The sequence below is a fragment of the Myxocyprinus asiaticus genome, chromosome 17, assembly GCF_019703515.2.
Source record: "Myxocyprinus asiaticus isolate MX2 ecotype Aquarium Trade chromosome 17, UBuf_Myxa_2, whole genome shotgun sequence".
NCBI classification, from domain to species: domain Eukaryota; kingdom Metazoa; phylum Chordata; class Actinopteri; order Cypriniformes; family Catostomidae; genus Myxocyprinus; species Myxocyprinus asiaticus.
Genome location: NC_059360.1, coordinates 33,859,524 through 33,881,719, shown reverse-complemented (window position 1 = coordinate 33,881,719; position 22,196 = coordinate 33,859,524). Strand labels below are relative to the sequence as shown.

The following is a 22,196-nucleotide window of genomic DNA, read 5'->3' as shown; positions in this document are numbered from 1 at the left end:
TAAGTACACACCCCTCCGTCTTTAACACACCTCTCATTTAAACATACTCCACTCCTATAAAACATCTTGTACACGTAGGAACTTATTCCCTTAGTCTCTTTCAGGTTTTGACACACCTTGAAGTAAAAGAATCAAAGGAGGAACAAAAGGGGCACTGATGGAGAAAGAGAGAGCATGCTGTGTATTGATTCTGTAATAATTGCGTTTACCTGGTACCAGTCTATTTGGTCAATGTTTTAATGTGCTTACAAAGTTAAGCTTCATCACCTTAAAGATATGTGTGTGTGTGTTTTCTGATCTACCACCTTACCAGAACAATATAAACTGATACCTGTTATATCAACATATGCCATATACACTCTTACATCATGAAGTTCTGTAGTGAAATAGACATTCAATTATATAATAACTAATTATGCTGAAATAGGCTTCTTGAGTGTGTTGAGATTTGACAGGACTGTTAATGCAGTAGGTAATGACCAGGAAAGTATTACCCCCAACAAGGCGAGTTTCTGTCTCCACACACAGTGTTTATAGAGAAATAATAGAGAACAGGTCAGACAACATTCCATCTTTTAAAATTAACCTGGTAAAATTCCACCCTATCCGTTACCATAGAGTTCCTTCCCTGAGACCGCACTGCTCAACCAGTTGTGATTGGCAGGTACCTGGAACAATATGCATGACTTTAAGGTGCACTCAGAAATTCCTGAGAAACACTGTTGATATTCTAACTCAACTGCCAAATCAAACACACCCCTCCTTTCAGTGCTCCTTTGGAAGCTCCGCCCTCGACTTCTCATAATCCTTCTTTTTTTAGTTTATATTCGTCTGACCTTTTTCTCTTGGTCTGTTTCTCAGCCATTTGTCCTCCTTTGAGTTTTGAAAGCTTACATCAGCCAGATTTGATGTCGATCTTCTAATGAATTTCCCTCTTGCTCTGCCCCCACCCCCCATACTGTGCACATGCAAGAACCACCCCCCCGTTGTAATTTATTTTTCTATCCTCAATCTGTAACAGAACATTAACAGAATGAGTCATCATATGGCAGTAATGAGTAAACTTCACCAGTCCATCATTTAGAGAAGATAATAGTATTTTAGTGTGTGTGCACGTGTGTTTAGGGCCAGTTTGAAAGGGAGGGATTCCAGGGAGTTCATATTTCAGAACTGCACAGGAAACCCAAGTTAGTAAGATGACATGCCCGGGCGACATGCTGCTGTGGTGACAGAAAACAATTTGGAGCCCAATGTCAATACACACACACACACACACACACACACACACATACTCACAAACTTGTTTTTATATTATTGTGGGGACTCAACATCAACTTCCATGCATTTTATGGATTTTATACAGATCTAACAATAATTTCTATCCCCTAACCCCACCCCTAAACCTAACCCTCACAGTAACCTTTTTACATTTTTACATGTAAAAAAATAAAAAAAAATAAAACATAGTTTAGTATGTTTAATAAGCCATTTCCCTCATGGGGACCACTGGCTGGGCCCCACAAGGTAGGTGATCTCAGGTTTTACTATCCTTGTGGGGCATTTGGTCCCCACAATGTAGTATAATCTTGTACACACACACATACATGCACTGCTTGGATAGATACCATTTTGAGTAAACATTTTCATAAAATGTCAGCTAAATTTAAAGAGACACTGTGTAAACTTGAACCTCAAGTATAATAGCGTCTGTTTCTGTCTTTGTGGTGGTGTGTTTATAGTTACTATCCTATAAAATCCTTAATACAATAGTTAGTTCCAGTCCTCTAATCTGATTGGACAAATAGCATTCCAAGGGTGGTGATATTTACTATAACAGTTCTGGGTCGCTTCAAGGGTTGGCAGATTGATCCTAAAGTATTGATACTTCCAAAACTGATAATAGGATAATAAAAATATATAGATTTTAAAGTTTTTTAAACTAGTGATTTTATTATTTGTTTACAATAAAAATAAATAAATAAATAAATGCTTATCATAAGCTTTGAGGTGAAACAAAATTATATTAGCAAATAGTTGCATTGGATAGGAACTAGTTCTCCTTCCGCTCATGTTAACGCACTGAAATGCTAAAAGGCACAAGCTGTCACAGACAGTGCTAATTTGTGCTTGGCTGAGGCAATGGCAGAAAACAAAGAAACAGCAAATGTAGTTAATTCACATTAAATAATGATAAATATGTGATGTTTGTTATAAGTTTAAATTAAATAAAGATGTTAAAACATTGATACTGTTCTGTAATTGTTGTTAAGTCAAATAATTTTATGTTTAGGCCTATAAAAGTGTTTTTATTTTATTTATTTGTAAAGAATGGCTGATAAATTTGTTTATTTTTATTTTTTCTATTACCCATTTTATTCTCAGAATTGCAAAGAAATTTAATTCAATAATGGTATTGGTATTGGTTGCCTGGCTTTGGGTTTGAAATATTTTAATTTGCGGTAGCAGAGCTATTTTCATTTGTCTCAAAAATAGACAATAGACATCTGACCATATTGTGTCTAAAATGTAAGTTACTTAATATAACTTATTGTTTATAAAACTGTTGATAAAGCAATATAACACTTGCAGTCATGCTGTTGTGTTGAAAATTCAATAAAGCAGTACTCTTGCTTTTGTGATACTGCTTTAATATACTTTGAAAAAGCAGAATATTACCCAGACCTGTTGAAAGATTTCATTTGAATTACTCCATTTGGACTGTTAATATTGGAATATTCCTGTACAAAAGGTCTGTATAAGCCACACATGCTGAACTTTGTTCCTGGCTATTTAGCAAAGTTACTTAAAGTACATTAATAATAATTAAGTTACACCATCTACAACCAGTTACCATTGAGTTAATAGGTCACCCCTACCTTAGATAAAATCTTTAACCTTGGTGTTATCAGCCTAGTTACATAACTACTAGGCTACCATCTAACTGGCATAACTGAGAGATATGGGTTGTTTTTTCCCCTCTTCTGTTTACACAAAAGTGATGGTGAACAGAGGCTATCCATAGAAGCATTAGAGATAGAAACATATCGCTCATAAACATTTCATGTCATTGTTACCCTTGGTAACCAGACCAGAACAGCAACAAACAGGCATTGTTTGGAGCTGTGTAACATTAAGAGTTTTCCCATGAGCAATAAGGTGTGTGTCTTCTTCAGATATAAGATCCGAAAGCTTGTCAGACAAAGGTTAGTTTCTGTAAAGAGCCGGTCTGTCCGACACACCGATATCACTATTGAGAGTGCAATTTGAAACGACACTGCTGCCTTTACACAGACAACATACACACAAAGCCTGCTGCTGGGTCTTAAAAGGTGTAGTGTGTAATTTCTGTGACACTACAAATGGAATTGCAAAAATTAAGACTATTTTCATACAGGTTTCCCAAACAATCATGGTCAAACAGTTAGACTTGCTCCAAACTCACGCCATTGGTTGAGCCAATGTTGTACTTGTCAGGATGCTCAAACAAACAGAGCAATGTTCTGATAGCAACACATAGGACACAGTTTACATTTTCAAAGGGAATCAGTGTATGAATTGCTCAGTGTCGAGGAAGCTACTTTGAAACTGTAGTTTCCTAAACTACAAGCTAATCATAATTTAAAGCAGTTAAAGAACAGTTAGACAAATATTTTTAGATATATAACAATTGGATGAAAAAGTTGAATTCACAGAATTCACCAATATCTCTTAATAGTTATAGATTTAATTAGAGTGACATTCCCTTACAGAGTTTAACCATGGTTTTACAGCAATCATAGTTTAACCATGATATTTGTATTAAAACCACATTAACCACAAAATTAGGCATAGTTACTACAGTCATGGTTACTACAGTATTACCAGTACCGCCAATCCCTATACGCATATTACGCAGTCTGCGTAGGGCACCAGCTCCATAGGGGGCACCAGAAACTCCACCCGCTGCCAGAAAAAAGCCCAAAACTAAAATATCCAAATCAAAAATAAAACACTAAGGACCTGGAAAAGGAACTGAGAGGAAGAATCTATCATAAAAAAGAGACACAAGGATAATGTAAAGAGGGAAAAATCAGGAGGGCAAACGAGGAGGGCAGGTGGAGCAAATGGACAAATAACTAGGCAAATGAGGGGGCGGGGTGAAGACAGAGCACATGGAAGAGAACAACACACAAGACAAAAACTAGAGCACAGTTGACAGGATCCCGACACTAAATAAAAACTTGACAAGTGTCGGGTACCTGACTAGGCTGTACCAAACAAAAGTAAGAAAAGTAATCTTTTCACAAAGGACCCTTGCAGAAGACTGTAAGTGAATGGTACATTCATACAGTGTTGCCATGTTCCCTTCAGAGTACCCACTTTAAGGGTTCTGCCCTTCAAAGTGTGCAGGGCATAGAGATGATCAGTTTAGACAGGAATTTACCCCAACTGGTTTTCACAGCACTACGTATGAGTGAGAGGGAATGGTAGGTGAGCATGTTTTGATTACTCTCTTGGCTCCATTGTTGCGTTCCCAATACCGACAAATGTAGCATTTTTGTGATGCTACAGCACTACTCTTTGGAAAATGTAGCTTGTAACTAGAAATGATGCACTACTGTGAAAATAGCCGAGCTACTGTCAAGCTACAGAAAAATGTAAGTTAATAAGTTACAATCTCTACTAGCAACTCTACTCCCCAACACTGTTTTAGTTTTCTTTGGATATTAAACTGGACTAAGAAAATGTATTTTAACATAAAAAATGTTCACATTTCATCTTTAACACAGGCTACGGTGTTAACCAAGATCACTGTATCTCATGGTTAAACGTTCACCTGGATTGTTTCCACATAGTAAATATGTTTCTATGTAAAATGTTTCTATGTGAAGCAGAAGTACATAGAAGGGAGGTTTCAATTTACTCTCACTCTAAACATCACACAAACATGCACACTGTGCATTCCTATTAAAATCATTCATACATCATCATTATCATATAAACTCACTGGCCACTTTATTAGGTACACCTGTACATCTACTTATTCATGCGATTATCAGCAAATATTAATCAGCCAATCATGTGGCAACAGTGTAATGTATAAAATCATTCAGATATGGGTCAGGAGCTTCAGTTAATGTTCACATCAACCATCAGAATGGGGATAAAATGTGATCTCAGCTATTTAGACCATGGTATGATTGTTGGTGCCAGACGGGATGGCTTAAGTATTTCTGTAACTGCTGATCTCCTGGGAGTTTCACGTGCAACAGTCTCTAGAGTGTAAAAAGAATGGTGGAAAAAACATCCAGCAAGCGGCAGTTCTGTGGGTGAAAACAGCTTGTTAATGACAGATTTCAGATGAGAATTGCCAGACTGGACCAAGCTGACAGGAAGGTGACAGTAACCCAAATAAACATGTGTTACTACAGTGCTATGCAGAAAAGCATTTCTGAACATACAACACATCGAACGTTAAGGCGGCTGGGTTACAGCAGCAGAAGACCCCTCCGGGTACAACTACTGTCAGCTTAGAACAGGAAACTTGAGGCTGTAGTGTGCATAGGCTCACCAAAACTGGACAGTAGACGATTGGAAAAACATCGCCTGATTAGCATTTGTAGTGAAATAATATCAAGGAGGTGTAGCCTAGCGGTAGAAGAACTGGGCTGATAACCAAAATATTATATGTTCAAAACCATCTGTTTGAGCCTTCACTTTGTGCCCATGAGCAAGGCACTTAACCCAAAGCTGCTCCACTGGGACCATCTCTGTTATAGGTGTAAGTTTCCTGAATAAATTCTGAAAAAAATTACACAAACATTTTATGCAAAACCACTCACACCAACAACAATAACTGTATAGATGCCAGTACACATTACAGTAATTTCTGTGAGGACAAATCTTTATACAATGCCCTACAATTGTGTGCTTTGAGCTTTGTTGCAATGCTTTTCTATTCCAGCATGACAATGCCCCTGTGCACAAAGCAAAGTCCATATAAAAATGGTTTATTGAGTCCAGTGTGGAAGAACTTGACTGGCCTGCACGCACGTCCAGACCTGAACCCCATTGAACACCTTTGGAATTAATTGGAACGCAGACTTTGAGCCAGGTCCCATTGCCCAATGTCATTGCCTGTCCTCACTGATACTCTTATGTCTGAATGGGAGCAAATCCCCACAGCCATGTTCCAACATCTAGTAGAAAGCCTTTCCCGAAGAGTGGAAGTTGTTATATTAGCAAATGGAAAGATTAATGCTTTTCGCCATGCTTCTGAAATGTGTTGAAGAAACATTTCATTTTTAGATATTTTATATTTGTATTTTTTGAGGAATCTTTTAATTTATGGAGATATTACTTTTATAATATGTTGAGAAAACATTTACAGAGAGTTTATATAATGTGTTAAGAAAATGTTTAATTTATAGAGATTTTATTTTTGCAATGTGTTGAGGAAACCTTAAATTAATCTTTTAATTTACAGAGATTTTACCTTTGTAATGTGTTGAGGAAATATTTGGAGATTGCACTACAGGAATTTGTTCAGGAAACATTTCATTAATTGAGATCTAATTAGACCAGTTCTACACAACACACAAAGAGGTCCCTGAAACTCCAGAGATTTGAATAATGACAAGTGCAAATAATCCAGAAAACAGGATATAGGGAGGGGCGTTATGAATGAGGGAAGTGTTTAAAAAGTCCTGCTTCAAACGGTTTTTGGAAACCTGTTCGCCCTTCAGTACCAGACACAATGGCTTCTTCAGTGACTAGTGGCGTGCTGCCCAGTGGCAAACAGATTTTTACCACCATGCCTGATATTCTCTTCATTCCAGAATTTGTAAGTATGCAACAAGTGAGGTCATCCTTAGATCAGATCAGTAGTTGGGACTATAAACCTCAACCATCTAAATTATCTACCACCTAATTAATTTAGTCCTGGTGGTTTCAAAGTTTGGAAGTGAGACAGAATGGAGTTCATTGTTAAGGGAGAATTGTAAAAGGATTCTGGAACATTGCTAGAGATGACAGGGATAAACTATGTACAACCAGACCAAATGTTTTATGGGAAGCCTCGGCTTTTGTGAGGTCCCGGTTAATTACATGTGTGTCTTAAACTGTGTAATGTGTAAGACAACCTGGGTAAGTCAAAGCAATTGTTTCCCATAAACATTTCGAATTAACTTGGCTAATCAGATTTTATAGTGTGACACATTTTAAATGTATTTTGTTCGTGTATTCCATATGTATTACGTTTTTGGCAACATTCTCACCAAAGAGAAACTGTATTGTGTATCATGACAACTGTTTTAGTGGATAGCTAAGGATTCATGTCATTATTCCTCTTAACACATCTTGGACTAAACCTCTGGATCCATGCAGTTGCAACATACAAAAGTTGAGCAAATACTATATTTACTAAATTTATTTCACTATAATGAAATGAATTAATGTTGAAACACTTTACAACCACTTACAGAGGTAAGTTAAATGTGGTTTACAAAAGCCTGAATTATGTAATAATGTATACTGTGGGGCTGGGCTCATTGTAAAATAACTGTACCTCTGGAGTTCTGGTTTGTGTAAGCTGTTAAGTGTTTTAAAAGGGTGTGTTGGATATGTGGCCCTAGCAAATAATGTTAAAATAGAGGGACTGTCTAGACAGGTTAGGACTGAAACTATTTCAATATATGACAACTCAGCTCATTGTGCTTTATCTCAATGGTTTTTAATTGGTGGGTCACAAACCGAAAAGGGGTCTGTTCTGAAAGGGTAGCGGACGTCAGGGAAAAACAATATTAAATGTAAAAAGTACAATGCAACTAACTTTATAATGCATAGTTAGTTAATGCATAGTATATAATGCATAGTTAGGATAGCAATATATATATAGGCTTATAGAGGAGAAAAGGCTTCCCATATCTTTTGTTGATGACATCAGAGACCATGCATCAAACTATATTGTATATGTGAATTGGTATTTTGGTGCATATTCATCTGCCACTTGGTGGAAGCGGGCCAAATTAGGTAGATGCCAGTGGAAGGATTGCTTGACATGCCCTCCTCCTCAAGAACATTGAACAAAACAACACAAGGTAAAAGACAATATGACCCAGACTACACTTAATATGGGTTCACTTGCAAAGAGGATAAACATGATTAAGCCCAACAAGAATAAATGAATAAATAAATATGTAAAAACAGAGATGGTCCGAAATGAATTTAGACAGATCTACCATTGAACAAGTGTTGTGAGGAACTTGTAAGAGAAACATTTTCTGTAGGGAATGAGGGTACAAACTGTGCCATAATCAGTTATACTCCAATGAACCCCGTGCAGATTCATTTATACAGGACCTGAATGTCAGAATGAATATTGGTATACATGGAAGGGCAGATTATTTCCTTACACAATTATTCAGTGAAAAGCTGTCAGGTGACATCATTTCATAACTAATTCCTGCTACACCCATTAAATCTGTTCAATAGCAACTCAACTGACAAGAGTAATCTTTCCGAGACGGATGATGAGGGTATAGACACTGACATTTCTATTTAACCACTTAAACCTAGTGTACACTAAACGATTTGCAGTTGGCGCCCTGAGACTCACAGTCTTGTTTTCCGTCATGCTGGTGTGCACACTGCAGGACTGATTGCAGACTGGGTGTATCAACTGCATGACCATTCATCCCCAACTGAAGGAATGTGTACCTGATTTTTCCCTCTTTACATTACCCTTGTGTCTCTCTTTTTTTTTTTATAATAGATTCTTCCTCTCAGTTCCTTTTCAAATTCCTTAGTGTTTTATTTTTGATTTGGATATTTTAGTTTTGGGCTTTTTTTCTGGCAGCGGGTGGAGTTTCTGGTGCCCCCTAGGTAGTTGGTGCCCTATGCAGAATGCGTAATATGAGTTTAGGGAGTGGCAGTACTGGTAATACTGTAGTAACCATGACTGTAGTAAAGGAATGGTTCACCAAAAAATGAAAATTTGCTGATAATTTACTCACCTCAGGCCATCCAAGATATATCTGAGTTTCTTTCTTCATCAAAACAGAATTTAAGATTTTCAGGATTTCATTTCAGGCCTCCTCCTTTAAACAATGCAAGTGAATGTACTCCATTTTTTGATGGTCCAAAATGCATATTTAGGGTGCAAAATAATCCACACGACTCCAGTCGACAAATAAAGTTCTTCTGAACCCAAACAACTGATTATTTTTAGAAACAAAACAATACTTATATACTTTTTAACTACAAATGTTTGCTTCCGTACATCTCTGTGACGCACTCATGAGAGGGATGACGTTAGCTCGTTGGTAAGGTCACGCGTCATGTGGAGGAGGAGTCTGGAAGCATGTCAAAATTTTGGACTGTCAAAAATGGAGTACATTCACTTGCATTGTTTAAAGGAGGCATGAAATGAAATCCTGAAAATCTTAAATTCTGTTTTGATGAAGAAAGAAACTCAGATACATCTTGGATGGCCTGAGGGTGAGTAAATTATCAGCAGTTTTTCATTTTTGGGTGAACTATTCCTTTAAGATGCATTTTTGGGTGATCTGATCACATGTGCAAGCGAGACACATCACCATTACACCTGGTCATATCTTTTGACCACTTGTATTTGGATTTCAAGGAGTCTGTGTCTGTGTATCAGTCTGTGTATTACTGCATGATAATAAAGTGCAAAAACGAAAAAGAAGAGAAAGCGCTAAAAACTGGCACACAGTTCCCTATCTGTCACTCACTCAACCTTGTGTCGATGTAGTGACACTAGGGGTCACTCTTGGGAGCCCGAGACACCTCTGGTCTTTGATAAAAGGCCAATGAAAATTAGCGAGTGGTATTTGCATGCCACTCACCCGGACATACGGGTATATGATGGCTGGTATGCAACCACTCATTCAGATTTTCTCTTCGGAGCCAAACGGTCATGCTCACTGAGCTGAATTCCCACGACTGTTCATTCACCTCTGCTGGATCTGACGGCGCATTTCAGCGGCTTCTCCCTCCTCTGCACTGGTGCACTGCAGAGAATGCCCCTGGGCGCTTCGGCAGAAATAAGAGTATATTTCTTTGAAAGAGTATATTTCTCTAAAAGTGCGGCACACACGGAATGTGTTTTTAAAGACGTGTCTTTTTAAAGATGCCTTTCCGATTGTGTGTTATTCCTGGTTGTGGACACCTGACGACAAAATATCTAGGTATCAAGCAGGTTTGAAATCCATCGTACTGTCTGTGACTAGTATTGGCATGTCACAGGAGTGCGCACAATACATGACCATTTGTCGTAAGATCTGAGGCGTCTCGTTGCGGACTAGTTGCTGACTCAGAACATCAAAGGAGATGAGCTGGAGTCATGTAGTGTACACTTTGCTTTAAGCCGGTGTCACACTAGCCAATTTTTCCAGCGATTTTTAAAGTGTAAGCTTTATTTATTTAGCATTAGCTTCTGCCATCTGGAGGTCATTAATCTCTTGACCATCGGGACTCCCTGCTCAGTTAATGGTTCCAGCACCTGGAAAAGCACATCAAAATTGTTAGAAAAAATCGTTCTGTCACTGGGGAGGGCTCTTGTGTTCATCAAGTGACCAATGAGCTTTTTCTTTAACTGAAGAACTGACAAAACATCATGCTGATCTGAAGAATTTCATCAGCGATCGCACTCAGCTGCATATCATCACAAATGCAGATTTTAATCCATAGTGATTCTGCCACCAAGCATTTTTCCTGGGGTTCTGCTACACTAAAACGGCCAGTGAAATCAGAAAGCGGAGGCACTAGTGTCTGTTTTTATGGAGAGAGACCGAAATCTCCAAAACAGTTAGTTAAAATTACAATCAAAGAACATATTTCCAATCAGCAGTAAAAATCTGACAACACTGGTATCATAAATTGTGCTTTTTTACCACAGATTCCACAAAATAATTACATTTTCCAGGCTTATATAGCTAATGCACCTTTCTCAAGTTAACTGTCAGTAGATGTCTGTATCTAAAACATGATTGGCTCTTTTACCTGTAAGGCAGGACTTCTTTTCTACATCCGTTGACAGTTGTGCATTCCATTCTCTCCTGTTCATTTTGATAATAGTCTCTGCTAAATAGTCTCTGGAGGTTCTCCTGTTTTTATTTTGGCGAGCTCCGTGTGACAGGGAGATTCCGAAAGAGTCGTTAAGTCTTTCACTCCTCCACCATTTTGTATCTGCAAGTGTGACCTACCTCCTACTGAAGAGAGCGAGATTTCAGCAAAACAGTTGACAAGTGTGACACCCTCTGCCAAAATGAGTTGTTTGGAGTGTCTAGTGTGACGCTGGCTTTACTGAGCAAACATCAGCATTTTTAACAATACAATTGCTTTTAAAGGTACAGTGTCTTCCGTGCCAATTTAAAGCTTATGTAATCTTTGCCCCACTACTGTCAGTAAACAGGTTTCCAGAACACTTCTCATCTTCCACTGGTTGGCCAAACAGATAGCCCCACTCTAAACTCACGCCATTGGTTCAGCCAGTGGTTTCAGGATGCTCAACAAACAATGTTGCAAAAATTATGTATTCATGTATTTTCAAGGAGCGTTTGAAGCATCTTGATGTGTGTGTTTGTTTGTTCTAGGTTTTTGGTGGATTGGTGTGGACCCTGGTGGCCTCCACCCGTGTGATCCCAGCAAATCCTCTGGGCTGGGTCATGTTTGTGTCCATTTTCTGCTTCCTTATCACCACTGTCTGGTTCTTCATTTTCATTACTGGTAAAAACCAGAGCAGCATCTGGCCTGGCCTGGTAAGAAACATCAGTTTATAGTATTACCATGGTCTATGGAAACTACCACTACACTACACAGAAGAAAGTTATACAGATTTGGAATAATGTTAGGGTGACTGAATAATTTTCATTTTTGGTTAATAAATTCCATGTTAAAGGAATGTTCTGGGTTCAATACAAGTTAAGCTCAATCAGCAGCATTTATGGCATAATGTTGATAACCCCCAAAAAAAATTTTTATACGTCCCTTGTTTATTTTAAAATAAAGCAAAAATCATGGTTACAGTATGACACATAAAGGAAGTGAACAGGGCCAGTCCATAAACATTAAAACCCACTGTTTCAAAAGTATAGCCACTATATGTAATCATGTGCTAGCAGAAATGTACATGTTTACATGAATTAAGTGTGATAAAATCGCTTACTAACCATAACTGTATAAAGTTATATTCAATATTACAACTTTGTTGTCATGATGACAAGTGGTGTCTCAGGCTCATTATTTCTGGTTGGGCACAAACAATCACTTAACCCGACATGAATTCAGGGGTTGAGTTAACTGATAATTCTCCTCATTTACCGATTAATTTATTTGATGGACAATTCCAAATGCTCTCTGTCATTTTGACAGATAAAAATGAAACAAGAAAATAATTTTAACCTAGTGCATCAGCATCTCTTTTGACAAATTGTGTTTGGATTTGAAAACATCAGTGTGTTTCTGCATGATAATATAGTGCAAAAAAAGTATCAGGCACACTGAATAAGTTCAGTGAACTTGTACAAGCAAGTATTAGGCAAAGTTTAAAAATGTTTTATCACAGCGGTTTATAGGTTAAACTTTCACCATAGAACTCACTGGTTTCCCCACACTCAAGCATGAGGAGTCAATAATGAAACATATAAGCCTACTCTAATGTACCCTGCCTGGCCCAAAAAAAAAACATTTAAAAAAGCGCCGCATACTCTAATGTTTAGTTGGACCGCCTTTAGCTTTGATTACGGTACACATTCGTCGTGGCATTGTTTCAGCAACCTTATGCAACGTCACAACATTTATTTCCATCCAGAGTTACATAAATATTTGGCTGAGATCTTGTATTGATGACTGAAGAGTCGAACCACTCCGTAAAGCCTTCACCAGCACATCCGAAAGACTTTCAATGGGGATAACGTCAGGACTCTGTGGTGGCCAGTTCATGTGTAAAAATGATTCCTCATGCTCCTTGAACCACTCTTTCACAATTTCATCCTGGAATATGCCGTGCTGTCAGGGAAGAAAAAATCCATTGATGAGAAAACCTGGTCATTCAGTACATTCAGGTAGTCAGCTGACTTCATTTCATTGCCACATAACGTTGCTGAGCCTAGACCTGATCATAACACTGCCTCCAGAGGCTTGTACAGTGGGCACTATGCATGACGGGTGCATTGCTTCATGCACTTCCCTTCTTACCCTGACGAGCCCATCGCTTTGGAATAGGGTAAATCTGGACTCATCAGACCACATTACTTTTTCCATTACTCCACAGTCCAATCTTTATGCTCCCTATCAAATTGAAGTTGTTTTTTCCAATTAGTCTCACTAACAAGTGGCTTTCTTGTGGCCACACAGCTGTTTAGTCCCAGTCCTGTACGTTCTCGTCACATTGTGCATATGGAAATGCTCTTACTTTCACTATTAAACATAGCCGTGAGTTCTACTGTCGACTTTTTACGATGTGACTTCACGAAGAATTTTAGTGATCTCCAATCACAATCATTCAAGATTTTTTCCTACCACATTTCTTCCACGAAGCTGACAATTCACCACTTTCCTTCCAGGTTTTAATAATGCATTGGACAGTTCTTAACCCAATTCCAGTGTTTTCAGCAATCTCTTTAGTTCAGTGGTTCCCAACCCTGTTCCTCGAGGCCCCATAACACTACACATTTTGGATATCTCCCTAATCAAACACTCCTGAATCAACTCATCAGCTTGTTAGTGGAGACTCAAAGACCTGAATTGGGTGTGTCAGAAAAGTGAGATATACAAAATTTGTAGTGTTGGAGGGCCTCCAGGAACAGGGTTGGGAACAACTGTGTGACGAGGAGGAGGGTGTGGCCGGGATGTGAAGGTACACGCCTGGCGCTGAGTGGTTCAATCAGAGGGAGGGAGATAAGAGGAGGAGTCGGGGATACCAGTGAGGGAGACACACATGGAGCTGTGTGTGTTGTCGACATGTGTTAATATGTTCCAGTTCAGTTTGACGTTGTGTTGTAATTAAAGTCTTGTTGAATGTTGATCCGGTTCCCACCTCCTCCATTCCTGAACCCTGTTACACAATACTTTAGTTGTTTTCTTTGCTTGATGCAGTCCAATAATTTGCCCCTTCTGAAACACAGTAACATCTATTCTACGACCACGAGATACGACTTCCAACATGGTTGTTTAAGAAATGAGAAGCTACACACTGCATCAGTTAGGGTTAAAAGTATTGTTGCCATCTGAAACATATTAATCACTGCAATAATGATCCAATCATAGGCTCTTAAGTATCTGCTTCTTTAAATCCAAACAGTGACTTTTTTTTTCTTCTTTTTTTTCTTTTGGCCATTATAATGGATGCTACGCCCCTGAATGTCACTCCAGTACTTATAAAATTAAAACAAGTATGACGGGTAAAAATAGATCATGACAGAAATTTTACAACTCAGTATGTCAGAGTGTTGGATAAAGATTTTTTTCTAGTGCAACTTCTGAACATGATGCCACTCACAAAACATACACATCCACATCAAAAACTCAAGTGACCATGAAAACAAATCAGATATAAGCAAATTGTCAAAGGCTGTGCAAGAATATTATCTCACTAACTTGCATAACAAAACGAATCAAAACGAAAGACTTAATATTTTGCAGTTATTGGAATCTAATACAAACCAGTGCATAATCAACACAACAAAACTTCGAAGCAATGGCATACACTTCACTGAAATGATGAATGGTGCACTTTAAATAAGTCAACCAACAACACATTAGAATAAAGTTAGCTTTTAACACTTACCAGTGAAATTCACTATGCACTGAAGAGTGGTCATTTCTGAGGACCTGTCAGCTTGACATACATTTGATCAAAGCTTTTGATTGGCTAAGGGGCAAAGGCAAACATGCCCATCAGGCTGCTATGAATGCTTCTTGCACATGCGCATTACATTCTCCAGACGCTGACATGATTAACATGAAGGACTATGGGCTAGCCCATGCTTAGAAAATGAGAATGAATAAATGCTTTAATGCATCAGACCTTAATAATTATAGAATTTCTCAAAATAATATCTACTGTTGTCTGATATTATGTATACGAAACAAGTCTAAGATGCAGAAATTATATTATGTCTGAAATAAATGTATGATTATGCCATGCATTTTGCATAACTGAGCCACATCCAGTGGCCCACTTGCCCCTAAGGTAAAGATGCCACTGATGATGATGTAACGCTGATAAACCTTGTTATCTGGTCAATGCTAATCATACGAAAATCATGTCAAGTATAATGTTACGTCATGTGGCTATTCTTTTGAAACCATGTGTATTTTTATGTTTATTGAGTGGCCTTATTCACTTCCATTGTAAGTGCCATTGTTCCATTATTAGTACTATTTTTAAATAAAATGTTTTTGTGGTAAACAGCATTATGCCACAAATGCTGTCGATTGAGCTCAACTTGTATTGAACCTGGAACATTACTTCATTGTTTTTTTCCAAGGCATTTAATAATTTAAAAAAGTGATAGCATGCAGAACTAGAGCTCCTCTGAAAGACAGTAGTTGCTTTCACACATACAGCCTTTTTTAGAAAACTGTCTGCAATTTTCAGTATAAAGGTTGTGTGAACATGCCCCATTTGAAATTACTGGTAAATTTTGCAATGGCTATTTTCCTGAATGAGAAGTTGTAACATTACCTAAAAAGTCCAGTTGTGATGCTGTGTGTGAGTCATAAGATTAATGAGCATGTACGAGGTCTGGACACGCTGACATAAGATGGAGAGGAATAAGTTACTCTTGAATCAAAACATTTCGGCAAATTGGGCAGATAGTGAAATTATCCTATTTATTCAGATGATATAGCCTAAAAATATTTGATATTTTAGAGAAGACTGTAGAGGAAATCTCATAGTGTATGATGCTCCACAACTCAAAAATGAAGGTAGGTAATGGAAATCGACTGCATGCAGCCACATCCCTGAAACATGAAGAAATGGAGATGGCAAACAAGTACTCCAAGTGGAGAAAACATTTAACGGCACTCACTTTAAACTCACATCGCAGTCTCTGCTCTACTCCCAAGACCGCACCCAAATGAGCTCAGCCCGTTTCTTTTGAGACTCGGAAAAAAAGTACCAGCTACATAAACAACAACGCTCCCGTATATCCATGTTTGTTTACATCTGTCATGCATCTCCTAGAACAGGGACATGTATTTGTGATCGGATCGATTTGACAGCAGGAGTGATCCACAGTCGCTTAGTGTGTGATACCCAATTTTTGTCTGTACAGTTTTAGAAGTGATGTAGTGTAATCCAGCTTTAAAGCGCAAAGAAATTTGTCGACTGATAAAATTACTAACTACATATCAAGGTTTAACTGCATTTTGGTGTTGATGTGTGAATGGTCGCAAAATGGAATAAAAGACAGAAACCATTGCATGTGTGAATTGCAGATGTAGTACATTTTCCAGTGAAGGCAATCCAGCGATTTTAATGCAATTTACCAGGAAGCATGTGTCCTTTTAATTTATAGAAATGTAATATCAATAAAACATCCTAATTTTATCACAGTTTTTGGGGGTATGATCTTAGATGTGACTCAGAATATGATTAATCATCTCACTCTGTCTCCTGCTTACTTCAGGATGTTGGATATCATGCCTTTGCTGCATTCCTTTATTTGAGTGCTTCCGTGCTTCTGGCTTATTTCACCATCATTTCAAAGGAAACAATTTATATTTATTACGTTTTGGACCTCAAGACATACCAGCTGGACATTGCTGCTGTGGTAAGACTCATTCTACTTCACTTCGATAAATCAGGTTACAGTATAATGGCAGCACCAGAAATCACAGATAATAAGAGTATGTGTACTTATTTTACACAAATTGTGTAATAAAGATGTGTGTAAATGTAAATAGATACTGTATGTGATGTTGTGGGGTCAGTCAGTCTATAATTGTCAGTTTCATCAAATGTGAATACACCCCATCCTTTAAGATTGAATAAAGTGAATCATTGATTGAACGGCTTTCATGAAAGTCTGCTTATAAAAACTACATACACAGCAAATTCCCCGGTGTTAAATTAACACTCCTTGGTGTCTCCATGAGTCCAGTCTACAAAAGTGTTAAAAACTAACACTGAACAGAGTTGAAACTGCTGTGTTAATGTTGAATTGGTCAAACAGATCAAGTAGGTACACTCTCTGAATGATGACCGATCATTAGTGATAACACCTGCTGTTAACAAGCAGAGTCTACTGAAGGAAAGACGAACAACAAGAACAGGAAAACAAGAGAACAAACCAGCAGATACCACAACAATTGAATCTTTCTAACTGAGATGTACATCAACTGCAAATAAAATAGATTATTGGACAACAATCTTGTTGTGTGAGGATGTTTAAGAAATGCAGGTTATTTTGTTTTTCAAATGTGTAGAAAATATATTTTTAAGAGAGGTTTGTCTCTATTTAGTTTTGATGACATTTGGTTTCATTTCAAGTCACCATTACGGCGATTAGGCACTTGAACTTTGTTTTATCGTACAACAAATTCTTTCCAGCCTGTTCAATAGTGTTTAAGAGAACAACAATAATGCACTGTGATGGAGAGAAAAATATTTGGTTTAGTTCAAGTACCTCTTACTAAGACTTAAAACACAATATAATTTGGCATTCTAATATGATTTGAAGAAAATAATTTTGTAATTCAGACTACATATGGTAATAAAGATGGGTCAATGCGATACTGTTGTGACAAGTTGAGCAGTTATTGTCTTTAGAGTATATAATCATTTGAGCTGACAATAAGACACACAGACATCAACATTTCACATACAAAACGCAGCAACCGTGATAATCAACAAAATCATTTGCAGGCTCATGCCGCAATGCATGCTGGGTGCCAATGTTGAGTTCTGTACTACACCCACAGTGCATTGCGGCATGAATCTGAAAATGAGTTTGTTGATTGTCACCATTGTTGTGTTTTGTATGCTGAGTCTTGATGTATGTGAGTATCATTGAGGATGAAAGAATTATATCCCTCAAAGAAAGTATGTGCTCAGTTTGTTTAAACCTAATTGTATATACCCATCTCTGTTATTTACAAATTATATTTACGTGGTATATGCAAACTTCAAATTAAACTATGACTTTTATTCTTTGCACTGTGAATGATATCTCAATAAGATACTTCACCTCATGAAAAAGTATTCTTTCCATAGTGCATTACTACTGTTCTCTCAAACAATACTGCTCTGGCTAGAAAAATATTGTACTGTTAATCAAAGTTCAAGTGTCTAACCAAAGTGAACACTAATCACCCTAATGGTGACTTCAAATGACCCTCTATTAACTCTCAATAAAGAACCTTCGAACACATATGAAAAACAAAATAACCCACATTTTTAAGCATCCTCTCATGGCACATTAAGAGATTGTTATCAAATAATCTATTTTATTTGCAGTTGATTATCTCAGTTAGACAGATAAAATTTTTGTGGTATCTGCTGGTTTGTTCTCTTGTTTCTCTGTTCTTGTTCCTCCTTCCTTCAGTAGATTCTGCTTGTTAACAGCAGGTGTCATCACTAATGATCAATCTTCATTCAGAGAGTGTGCCTACTTGATCGCATTAACTGTTTGGCCAATTCACAACACAGAGTAGATTCAACACTGTTCAGTGTTAGTTTTTAACTCCTGTAGAGTGGACTCGTGGAGACACAAAGGAGTGTTAATTTAACACTGGTGATTTTGCTGTGTACCTCATAAACAGAATCAAATCTTCTATATTAAGAATTTGTTTGGGTCAAATACAATTAAATAGGTTCCAGTCTTTTCAAACTTTAAATGTGATTAAACTGGAGAGTGGCATCAAGCTTAGCATTACATTTCTAATTTGTATTTGCAGGTGATGGCTTTCATTACCACATTGCTGTACTTCATTCATGCAATCCTCTCTTCTCTACGATGGCAGTCCTCTTGAAAATCAGTCACAGAAGAGAAACACTCATTTAACAGAACATCACTGCCAAGCCCCAAATAAGCCAAACAACAAACCAACCACCTAACAAACCAACAAAACAGTCAAGAGGATATCAGTATTGTGTCAACACCTCTAACATAGTGGTTCTATCTCATCTGAAGTCTTTAAATGCTTTTTAGGTGTGTTTGAGCTGTCAAATCAATGAAATTGTATTGTATTGAAATCATCTAGGTTTTTCTTTTTTTTTTTTTAAAACTGGAGAATTTTAGAAATAAATCTATTTGATATATATTTCTGAGAAATCTTTGACATTATTTGATTGTGGATAATTTGCAGAAATGAGGAGAGGGCACAATAATAGTGAGTCCATAAGCGTACATTTCATAAGGGTCACGAGGATGATGTTACTTTACTATTAAATGGACACCACTCATATTTTGAAAGGCTACATATTTAATAGAAGTTAAGATATATTCTCACAGCATTGTTCAAAACAACACCCCTAAGAGATAGATGTGGGGATCAGGAAGGGTTTACTTAGCTTTAGGGAGAAAATTGTGCCCAAACGTAAGCTAAATTTGACAAAACCTTCCTTTGGAGATGTCCTGGGAAGTGTACATGTTTATATACAGTTGTGCTCAAAAGTTTGCATACCCTGGCAGAAATTGTGAAATTTTGGCATTGATTTTGAAAATATGACTGAACATGCAAAAAAATTGTCTTTTATTTAAGGATAGTGATCATATGAAGCCATTTATTATCACATAGTTGTTTGGCTCCTTTTTAAATTATAATGGTAACAGAAATGACCCAAATGGCCCTGATCAAAAGTTTACATACCCTTGAATGTTTGGCCTTGTTACAGACACACAAGGAGACACACACAGGTTTAAATGGCAATTAAAGGTTCATTTCCCACACCTGTGGATTGTTAAATTGCAATTAGTGTCTGTGTATAAATAGTCAATGAGTTTATTAGCTCTCACATGGATGCCCTGAGCAGGCTAGATACTGAGCCATGGGGAGCCGGAAAAAAAAAAAAAACTGTCAAAAGACCTGTGTAACAAGGTAATGGAACTTTATAAAGATGGAAAAGAATATAAAAAGATATCCAAAGCCTTGAAAATGCCAGTCAGTACTGTTTAATCACTTATTAAGAAGTGGAAAATTCGGGGATCTCTTGATACCAAGCCAAGGTCAGGTAGACCAAGAAAGATTTCAGTCACAACTGCCAGAAGAATTGTTCGGAATACAAAGGAAAAACCCACAGGTAACGTCAGGAGAAATGCAGACTGCTCTGGAAAAAGACGGTGTGGTTGTTTCAAGGAGCACAATGCTTGTTGACCCCTCTCCAAACATGGCGCTTATGTTTGTGACCATAAAGCTCTATTTTGGTCTCATCACTCCAAATTACAGTGTGCCAGAAGCTGTGAGGCGTGTCAAGGTGTTGTCGGGTATAATGTAACCGGCCTTTTTGTGGCATTGGCTTCTTTCTGGCAACTTGACCATGCAGCTCATTTTTGTTCAAGTATCGTTGTATTGTGCTCCTTGTGCTATCTATCAGAATAGATGGAAGGACTGTGGTGAATTCTCCAAGAAGCTTTGAACATCCTGTCTGCCAACAACCATGAAAAACTGTCCAGGTGTACCTAGGATAATTGGTGCCGTTTTTAAGGCAAATGTGGTCCCGATATTAATTTTAGCTTTTTTGTTTACTGGACTTTGTATGACAATTGAAACTATATTTATGGCTTTTTTTTTTTTTTTTTTTTTTTTTTTTTTTAAATCCTCACTATGCAATGTTTCACAGGTGCCTAAAACTTTTGCATGTGTGTTTCTAAAAATGCAAACATTTAGTTTTTTAGAGCTAGGGTTAGAAATTGGTTCGCCTACACTGGGGAAAAAAAAATTATGTTCTGGTGAGGTAAATATAGCAAAAAGGATTAAGTACTTTCTACACTGCATAAGTTAAATCGTGAAATTGAAAATATTAAGCAAATTCTACATTTGTACTCCGTTTGAGCATGTAAAAATGAATTCTCTAGCTTATATTTATGATTTGTTTTACAATGATTTTATCAAATCCTAAAACGGAATTTTTTTTTTTTTTTTTTTTTTTTTTTTTTTTTTTTTTGCTCACTTTAGTAAATTTCACTTGTAAATAAAATTGTACTTAACTCTTCGAAGCTGGTGTTCCCAGCATGCCCTGGGTTTGACTAATCAATGAGCTTGTGAGATTTCACTGTTTGCAAGTTTATTTACACTGTTTGTATTGTGATTTTTGTTGTGTTTGGTCATGATCAAAACAATTGTTACAGTAATCACTTCGCGCACACAGTGAGGTTTGCATGCGCAATTCTGTATCTTGTTGCTAGTAATGTAAGGTGATGTTGTCTAAGACTACATGGCATGCAATAAGCTTCCCCGTGGAAGGCTTCCGCTTGTCATGTGGTACATGATTAAACATTTATGATGTTTTTACAAGGAAAGTTCAAAAAGTGAAATGTTTAAGTTGCATGTACATCAGATTAAGTAAAAGCTATATTGTATCAATTGAAATTAAGTAAAATTTACTCTAATCAATATTGTCATGCAGTTAAGTACAGTTTACTTAATTTTATACCATTAAAATTTACTTGCGATAAAAGTAATTCTTACTAGTCTTTTGTTGTTGTTCAGTGTATTGTAATTATAATTTGCTTAAGGCTATAGAGAAGCAATAAAATCCATGGCATGTGTCCATTTAGTTGAGTCAGGTATTGCCTGCACTGTAGGGACCAAATGCCCCCACAAGTATAGCAAACTTGAAACCACCTACATTTTGGGGAACAGAAAACAATTGATCACGCGAGGAAAACTGCTTTAAACAAACTAAATAATGTCTTAAATGTAAAAATGCAAAAAGTGTGTGAAGGGATGGGGTAGAAAATGTCATTAGCTCTCTGCATACAATGGAATAAAAAGTACAAGTCAATAGAAAGTCCACGCCACAACAGAAAAACAAACGCGCGTGCGTGTGAACATTTGAGCTGATTGACCAGTTCAATATTACTCAACCTATTGATATATATATATATACACACACACACACACACACACACACACACACACACACACACACACACACACACACACACACACACACACACACAGAGACACAGAGCATCCGCATAAGCCGCTGAGTGAGAGTGGAGCGCACCGCTGCTCTCCTC

At 37.4% G+C, this 22,196-nt stretch overlaps 1 protein-coding gene across 1 annotated transcript; it reads left to right on the top strand.

The window, feature by feature from the left end:
- The first annotated feature begins 6,706 nt into the window (after positions 1 to 6,706).
- LOC127455589 (myelin and lymphocyte protein-like) lies at positions 6,707 to 19,275 on the top strand. The gene is made up of 4 exons (XM_051723610.1): positions 6,707 to 6,823; positions 11,598 to 11,762; positions 16,641 to 16,784; positions 18,910 to 19,275. Exons 1-4 carry the CDS (start codon positions 6,737 to 6,739, stop codon positions 18,982 to 18,984), a joined length of 471 nt encoding a protein of 156 aa, XP_051579570.1. The 5' UTR covers positions 6,707 to 6,736; the 3' UTR covers positions 18,985 to 19,275.
- The last annotated feature ends 2,921 nt before the right edge of the window (positions 19,276 to 22,196 follow it).

What these genes read in the sequence shown, in the direction of transcription:
- LOC127455589 (XM_051723610.1), top strand. Translation starts at nt 6,737, where the DNA reads ATGGCTTCTTCAGTGACTAGTGGCGTGCTGCCCAGTGGCAAACAGATT. An exon ending in TTCTCTTCATTCCAGAATTT is followed by an intron (nt 6,824 to 11,597) that starts GTAAGTATGCAA and finishes TGTTTGTTCTAG; the next exon opens with GTTTTTGGTGGATTGGTGTG. An exon ending in GCAGCATCTGGCCTGGCCTG is followed by an intron (nt 11,763 to 16,640) that starts GTAAGAAACATC and finishes TGCTTACTTCAG; the next exon opens with GATGTTGGATATCATGCCTT.